At 37.8% G+C, this 9,246-nt stretch overlaps 1 protein-coding gene across 1 annotated transcript; it reads left to right on the forward strand.

Annotated features, from left to right (window-relative positions):
* The first annotated feature begins 7,947 nt into the window (after nucleotides 1-7,947).
* On the forward strand, nucleotides 7,948-8,943 carry LOC123780182 (olfactory receptor 2T8-like). The gene has a single exon (XM_045778970.2). It carries the CDS (start codon nucleotides 7,948-7,950, stop codon nucleotides 8,941-8,943), a length of 996 nt encoding a protein of 331 aa, XP_045634926.2.
* The last annotated feature ends 303 nt before the right edge of the window (nucleotides 8,944-9,246 follow it).

Raw genomic sequence — 9,246 nt, forward strand, 5'->3', positions numbered from 1 at the left:
AAATCGAACAAGTAAACAATGGCAACCATGACAAAACAGTTAATATCATACTCAACTGTGAAAACCCAAGCTCTTATTCAAAGATCTGGAACAAGACAAGCATATCCACTATGCCACTTCCTTGCCAACATAGTAATGGATGTCTTAGCCACAGCAATCAGACAAGGAAAAGAAACAAAAGTTATCCAGATTGGTAACCAAGGAGTAAAACTGCCGTCAGTTGCAGACAACAGATTACTATACATAGAAAACAATAGAGACTTGAACAAAACATTCTTCGAAGTATAAACAAATTCATCCAGGTTGCAGGATATAAAATTAATACACAGTAATTGTGCTTCTGTACACTAATAATGAAACAGCAGAAAGAGAAACTTAAAAAAACAAACAAACAAACAAACAAACAGGGGCAGCTGGGTGGCGCAGTCGTTAAGCCTCTGCCTTCAGCTCAGGGCGTGATCCTGGCGTTGTGGGATCAAGCCCCACATCAGGCTCCTCTGCTATGAGCCTGCTTCTTCCTCTTCCACTCCCCCTGCTTGTGTTCCCTCTCTCACTGGCTGTCTCTATCCTTGTCAAATAAATAAATAAAATCTTAAAAAAAAAAAAAAAACTCCATTTACACTTGCCCGAAAAGAAGGAAATACCTAGGGATAAGTTTAACAAGGTGATGAAAGACCTATATTCTGCAAACTATAAAATATTGGTGAAAGAAACTGAATAAGACACAAACAAATGAAAATATATTACCTCCTTGTGCATTTTTGTTAAAATATCTATACTACCCAATGCAATCTACAGACAATGTAATCCCAATAAAAAAACCAATAGCATTTTTCACAGAATGATAACAAATCATTTGAAAAATTGTATTCAAATCACAAAAAGCAATCATGAGAAAGAACAAATCTGGATATATCACAATCTCAGATTTCAAGATATTCTACAAAGCTGCAATAAAGAAGAGTATTTATCTAGTATACAAATAGACATATAAATCAATGGACCAAAATAGAGAGCATAAAAATAAACCCGTGCTTATGTGGTCATTTAATCCAGGACATAGGAGGGAAGAATGTACACTGGGGAAAAGACAGTCTCTTCAATATATGGTGCTTCCAGTTACATTGGAAAGAATGAAACTGGGAAAAATTTATGACACAATACACAAAAAGGAAATCAAAATGGATTAGGGGCTTAAATGTGAGACATGCAACAATTAAACTCCTAGAAGATAACATCAGTAGTAATTTCTTGAAATCCGTTTAGGAAAATAATCATTTTGCGATGGTGAAGAAAAACAGCAATGAAACAAAAACAGAAAACAAAACAAAACAAAACAAAAAACAACCTATGAATGGGAGAACCCTTTTCCAAATGATACGTGCATTATGGGGTTAATATTCAAAAAGTGTAAAAAATTCATATTTGTACAACTCAACACGAAAACAGCAAATAATCTGATTATAAGCGAGCAGAGGACCTGAATAGACATATTTTTTTCTAGGACAACGCACAGATCATACACATGGCCAACACAGAAGAAAACATACGCAACATTATTAATATCAGGGATGTGAAAATCAAAACCAAAATGGGTGTCACACTTCTCAGGATGGCTGGAATCAAAAACCCAATAAATAGATAGTGTTGGCAAGGAAATGCAGAAAAAGGAAATCTTACACCCTATTGGTGGTAATGCAAATTGGGGCAGGTGCTGAGGAACCCAATGGAGGTTCCTCAAAAAACTAATAATAGAACTTACATACGTTCCAATAATTGCACTATTGGGCATTGCCCAAAGAAAAAGAAAACATTCATTTGAAAAGATATACAAAACATGACTCCTATTGTCGCATTGTTTAAAATAGCCAAGATGTGTCTCTTCGCAGATGACATGATACTCTATATGGAAAACCCAAAAGAATCCACTCCCAAACTATTGGAAGTTACAGAGCAATTCAGTAATGTGGCGGGATACAAAATCAATGCTCAGAAATCAGTTGCATTTCTATACACGAATAATGAGACTAAAGAAAGAGAAATTAGGGATCCATTGCATTTACAATAGCACCAAAAACCATACGTTACCTTGGAATTTACTTAACCAGAGACGTAAAGGATCTATATTCTAGAAACTATAACACTCTTGAAAGACATTGAGGAAGACACAAAAAGATGGAAAAATATTCCATACTCATGGATCGGAAGAATTAACATAATTAAAATGTCCATACTACCCAGAGCAATCTACACTTTCAATGCTATCCCAATCAAAATAACGATGACACTTCTCAAAGAACTGGAACATATAGTCCTTAAATTTGTTCGGAAACAGAAAAGGCCCCAAATCGCCAAGGAAGTGTTGAAAAGGAAAAACAAAGCTGGGGACATCACAATGGAGGATTTCAAGCTGTACTACAAAGTTGTGATCACAAAGACAGCATGGTACTGGCACAAAAACGGACACATAGACCAAGGGAACAGAATAGAGAACCCAGAAATGGACCCTTGGCTCTTTGGGCAACTAATCTTTGATAAAGCAGGAAAAAACACCCGGTGGAAAAAAGACAGTCTCTTCAATAAATGGTGCTGGGAAAATTGGACAGCTACATGCAACAGAATAAAACTTGACCACTCTCTCACACCATACACAAAGATAAACTCCAAATGGATGAAAGACCTGGATGTGAGACAGGAATCCATCAAAATCCTAGAGGAGAACATAGGCAGCAACCTCTATGACATCGGCCAAAGCAACCTTTTTCATGACACATCTTCAAAGGCAAGAGAAACAAAAGATAAAATGAACTTGTGGGGTTTCATCAAGATAAAAAGCTTCTGCACAGCCAAGGAAACAATAAAAAAAACTAAGAGGCAGCCCTCGGAATGGGAGAATATTTGCAAATGATGCTACAGATAAAAGGCTGGTATCCAAGATCTACAAAGAACTTCTCAAACTCAATACATGAGAAACAAACAAATCATAAAATGGACAGAAGATATGAACAGACACTTATCCAATGATGACATACAAACGGCTAACAGACACATGGAAAAATGTTCAAAATCATTAGCCATCAGGGAAATTCAAATCAAAACCACACTAAGATACCACCTTACACCAGTTAGAATGGCAAAAATTGACAAGGCAAGAAACAATAATTGCTGGAGAGGATGTGGAGAAAGGGGATCCCTCCTACATTGTTGGTGGGAATGCAATTTGGTACAGCCATTCTGGAAAACAGTGTGGAGGTCCCTTAAAAAGTTAAAATTTGAGCTACGCTATGACCCAGCTATTGCACTACTGGGTATTTACCCCAAAGATACAGACGTGGTGAAGAGAAGGGCCAGATGCACCCCAATGTTCATAGCAGTATTGTTCACAATAGCTAAATCATGGAAGGAACCAAGATACCCTTCAACAGATGACTGGATTAAGAAGTTGTGGTCCATATATACAATGGAGTATTACTCAGCTATCAGAAAGAAGGATTTCTCAACATTTGCTGCAACGTGGACGGCACTGGAGGAGATAATGCTAAGTGAAATAAGTCAAGCAGAGAAAGACAATTATCATATGATTTCTCTCATCTATGGAACATAAGAAATAGGAAGATCAGTAGGAGAAGAAAGGGATAAAGAAAGTGGGGGTAATCAGAAGGGGGAATGAAGCATGAGAGACTATGGACTCTGAGAAACAAACTGAGGGCTTCAGAGGGGAGCAGGGTGGGGGAATGGGATAGGCTGGTGATGGGTAATAAGGAGGGCACGTATTGCATGGTGCACTGGGTGTTATACGCAACTAATGAATCATCGAACTTTACATCAAAAACCAGGGATGTACTGTATGGTGACTAACATAATATAATAAAAAAACATTAAAAAAATAAAATTGCCAAGATGTGGGTGCAGCATATGGATTCATCAATAGATAACATGCTAAGGAAGATGTGGAACACACAACACGCACGTGCATGCGTGCGCACACACACACACACACACACACACACTGAAATATTATTCAGACATAAGAAAAGGATGAGATCATGCCACTTGAGACAACAAGGATGGATGTAGATGGTGTTGTGCTACGTGAAACCAATCAGACTGAGAAAGACAATAGCCTATGATTCCACTCATAAGTGGAATCTAGAAAGAGATGAATAAAAATAAATCCAGAATAAGACATAAATGCAGAGAAGACACTGATGGTTGTAGAGGGAGATTGAGTGGGGGTTGGGTAAAAGACTGAATAAGAGTGTAAGATACAGGCTTCCAATCATGGAATGAAGACATCACAGAATAAAAGGAACAGCAAAAGGAATGCAGTCAATGATATTTTCCTAGGTTCCTGATGGGAATGATTTTAGCCACACTTGTGAACATAGCATAAGGTAAAAACTAGTCAAATCACGACGTTGTACACCTGAAACTAGTGTAGCAGTTTGTCAATTATACTGAACTTAAAAAAAAGAGTAAGTCATAAAAATTAATAAATCAACAGAAGATAAATAAATACATTAAAAATAAATAATAAATAAATAAATAGCATAATGACCTCTCTAAAGACATAATTGTTAAGTGCCATCACATTTGGGCTACAGTGCAGATCAGAGTAATTTGGAGGAACACAGTTGAATCCATAGTGCAGGGCAAGGACACACTAGGGAAATCAAAAATCCTGAGTTCTTTTGAGTGCTGTTGGATGCAGAGTCTGAGCTGAGACAAGGGGACACTCTTCTATAATGGATTACCCTTCCAGTTACACATGAACCATATGGGAAATATGTGCTATCCATCACATTGACCTTTGCTTTTTGGATAGAGTTCCAGGACCCCTGTTCATCAGAGACATATTAATAGTTCCTCTAAACCAAAAACCAAACCTGCCAGCAGATGTTTTGGGTTCCTCATGCCAACATGTTCCTTGTGGGCAAATGCCAAACTTCTCTGTATCTTTATACTGGAAGGAAAGTACATGTTTATTGAACTGGACATTCTTGCTAGATGTTTCCTGTGCACTCCTTCACATGAGCCACATGCACAGTGCTACAGAAAGCCAAGCTGTGTGATGGCATCCAGGAGTTGCCTTCCCTCTGACTTCTAATGGCATGTAGTTCATAGAGTGTACCTTGCGTGACTGTGTGTCCTATACTCCCCTTATCCGTACAGGACTGAAGTACTTGTTGTTCCGGCTATCAGGAGCGGAAGCATTGATCTTGGCTGAGTAAAACCACCAAACCTGAGGTCATGATCCCTTCTTGGTGGCAGGCCCCTTTCGTTGAGCACTTCTGTGGGGGGCCCTATTTCAGGAGGAACACATGGAAGGACCATTTCAGAATTCCACCCAAGGTAGCTGAGAATGTGCTTGGGTCTGCCTCCTAGTTCAACATCTTCCTGTGCCCAATTCTGCTTCATTTATTGCATGGGCGTTGATCCTTAGAATACTAACCCAGTAAACTTCCCACATGCCAATATCGTTCTTGCAAGTGTGCCTCTTGGGCTTGAATTAAAAAATGTTATATTTCCTTCTTTTGCTTCCTTCCTTCTGGTTTGTGGCTTTCTGTATCTGCTGTTTGGCTGGGTCAAAGCACCTGTTGTAAGGTGTTTTCCACACAGGCTGTCTAGATGGAGTCTGGAATCTACTCCATCCCTGCTTACTTGCAGGGGGAGAGTGGTGGGAAAACTTGCTCTTGCTAAAATGGAGGTGCGTTACAACCATTTATGTTTCCCACAATTATGCTCACACACTTAGAAAAAGCCCTAAATTAATCTCAATTTAGGTGCCCAGGTTCATTGTAATTTCATTGTAATTTTCTTATAGAGTTCTGAGTGTTATGTCCCTTTCCGCCTCTCCATCAAGCTTATCTCTTCCCATGTAGCACACAGTCTATTTGCCACATCAGTCAGTGGCATCCTGTTTTACTAGAGCATTCTTTGACAGCCTTTTGGTCTGAGGTGCAGCAGAGTTCAAATAGAAAAATATAAATATTTACTGAAAATTATTTTTCCACTCTTACAGAAAGTCTTACTTGAAACTTGATATATTGTCTGTCTGTCATTTAATTCTCAGCTCAGCTTGGAGCCTGTCGTTTTTTCCCCAAAAATAATATAGCTTTACTTAGTGTAGTTTTCACTCAGGTGGTCAATAATATTCTAAATCAGAGTTGTATTTGACACTTTGATAAGATTCAACATCCAAAGGCAGAAGTGTCACTGAAATCTACAATGAGCTTCCCTCCTAACAAAAAATGACACTTCTTACAGCTCACATGGATTAAGCAATTATATTATCTCACATTTGTACAGAGACAGTGTTTTCCATCAATGACCCCATGAGATTTTTAAAAAATTTTATAATAATGGATGTGATCCTTACATATATTCCTTCAAATTGATATTTAAATTCTAGTTAGCTAACATACAGTGTAATATTAGTTTCAGGTATACAATATCATGATTCAACACCTCATTACAACACCTGGTACTCATTAAAAATGTACGCCTTAATCCATCACCTATTCTTATATATATAGTCTTAGGCATGCCAAAGCAAATTGCATGGTAAGAATGTAGCCAAGTACCAAGGTTTGCTTGGAAACCTGAAATGTATAGTACAAACAGTAACAAATTATTTTAAAACAATCCCTATGGAATCCAACTTCAAAGTGCTTGACACAATCAATGCATCCTGGTCTCTTGTTTCTATTGTCATAGATTTTGTAACTTACTGGGAAACATAAAATAAACTGAAATCATAAAGATACAAGCTAACAAACTTATAATACAGCAATAAAATTATGTTTAATTAGAAAAAATAGCTAAATCCTATCATGGGCTTCTTTATTTTAATTACAGTCTTTGACAAAAGTTAATCTTCCAATATTGCACTCTGGAATGTCACCCACCAAAGTTTTCACAAGTAATCATAACTTGAGCTAAAACAAAGAGCCAGAGGCTTAACTGATGGCACCACCTAGGAGCCCCTCTCTTATTTTAATTCTGATGAATGATGACTTTCTGAAAGAATGTAGCAATCTGGGAATCTTTAAAATCCTTGAAATTGGAACATTTTTATCATCCAAAGATTCAGACTTATGCAGGTCTGCTAGTCTAATAAGATACTATTTTTAGCAAAAGATGTCAATAGGCCACACCCCTTAGTAGGGCACTGGAGACACTGATAGGAGTGCGTTTCATGCTGCCAGACTAGAAGATCCTTCCTCCTCCAAAGAGGTGCATTAGGATGACCGTGCTCAGAGAGGATACATTTCCAGCTTGTGGAAGTCATCCTTTTATCTATGTGAGTAGGTCACAGTTATCTCTAATAATTAGTCATTTGTTTATCAGTCTGAGCTCCACAAAATCCAAATTCACATTATGTTCTCTATGTAGTTTTATAAAAAAAAGTCTTTTTTTAATCTATCCCAAAATGTGAATAAGTAAGACATATACTAGCTGATGCAAACATAAGGTAGTACACTTGCAGTAAATTGTCAATTCAGTCACATAGAAGATTTAGCTGTTACTATATGATTTTTAACAGAACAGAGTGATCATGCTAATAATAAGTACATATATTTTATATTGCTGAAGACATTGATTTAATTCAGCTGCTAAGAATGTTGTTGATTATGCATGATAACAGCAAACACAAATGTCAATGACAAAGGCAAATTTTTACTTTTTCTCCCATATGTCGATATCATGTAGTACAAGACCTGCTGACAACTTACTTCAATTTATGAAGAAATTTTATTCATTATACCAATTAAACAAACTAAAATTGAGAAGTGTTTAATGAAAATTTAATGAAAAAAGGTGAAATTAATTTTATGCCCAAGTTAAAAAGTCTTTGCAAATTGCAGATGAAAGATTTAGAATACATTTCAACATTTTCACACACATTATTTTCATGAGAAATGTAATTGAAATAGAGCATTGTAAATGATGAAAGCTCTGTCATCTGTTTCTTCATTTGCAGTGTCACTCGTGTTTGAAATCATGAACATCTGGAACACCACCTCGGATTTCATTCTCCTAGGACTCTTTAATCACACAGGAGCCCACCTATTTCTCTTTGTGATGGTTCTGACAATTGCCTTCACATCTCTAGTAGGCAATGCCCTCATGATCTTCCTGATTCATCAGGATGCCCGGCACCACACACCCATGTACTTCCTACTGAGCCAACTCTCCCTCATGGACATGATGCTGGTCTGTACTGTTGTGCCCAAAATGGCAGCTGAATACTTGATGGGCAAGAAGACTATCTCCCTTGCTGGCTGTGGGTTACAGATCTTCCTCTTCACGTCACTGGGAGGGGGTGAGTGCTTCCTCTTAGCAGCTATGTCCTATGATCACTATGTGGCTGTGTGCCACCCACAGAGATACCCCATTCTCATGAGCTGGCAATTATGCCTAAGAATGACTGTGGGGTCTTGGTTCCTGGGGGCAGCTGATGGGCTCATGCAGGCAGCTGCTACCCTGAGTTTTCCATTCTGTGATGCACATGAGATCGATCATTTCTTCTGTGAGGCGCCTACTCTGGTGCGTTTGGCTTGTGCTGACACATTTGCTTTTGAGTATGTGATGTACATTTGCTGTGTATTAATGCTCTTGGTCCCATTTTCTCTCATCCTGATTTCCTATAGTCTCATCCTTGTAGCAGTTCTCCAGATGTGTTCTAGAGAAGCCCGCAAGAAGGCTTTTACCACCTGCTCCTCACATCTCTGTGTGGTGGGACTCTTTTATGGAGCTGCTATTTTTATCTACATGAGACCTAAATCCTATAGGTCAGCTAATCATGACAAACTAGTGTCAGTTTTCTATACTATCTTCACCCCAGTGTTGAACCCCATTATCTACAGTCTGAGAAACAGTGACGTGAAAGGAGCTCTGATAAAGTGCATGAGTCAGTGTGGTACCTTAAGTTATGACTAAGATAACATTGACTTGCCCCAAATTTCAAGCCTGTACAAAAGTTATTGGGTGAGGTTTCCTAGAGAAAAGTTGTATATGTAATATACCTGTGACTGTTACTGTTTTACTTTGGAAAGCAGACACAACTGTATGTTTCACTTTTTTTTTCATGTATAATCACTTTACTGTATTTTAAAACATTCATTTTAATCAAGATTTTATTTAAAACTATGTTAGATAACACACACAGTGAAATACTACTCTGAGGTGTAGTATTTAGTGTTTCACAACTTAAGACTTCCAGGAATATGTTAAATAGTAATG

The sequence above is a fragment of the Ursus americanus genome, chromosome 5 (assembly GCF_024610735.1).
Source record: "Ursus americanus isolate L20-20 chromosome 5, mUrsAme1.1.p, whole genome shotgun sequence".
Taxonomy (NCBI): domain Eukaryota; kingdom Metazoa; phylum Chordata; class Mammalia; order Carnivora; family Ursidae; genus Ursus; species Ursus americanus.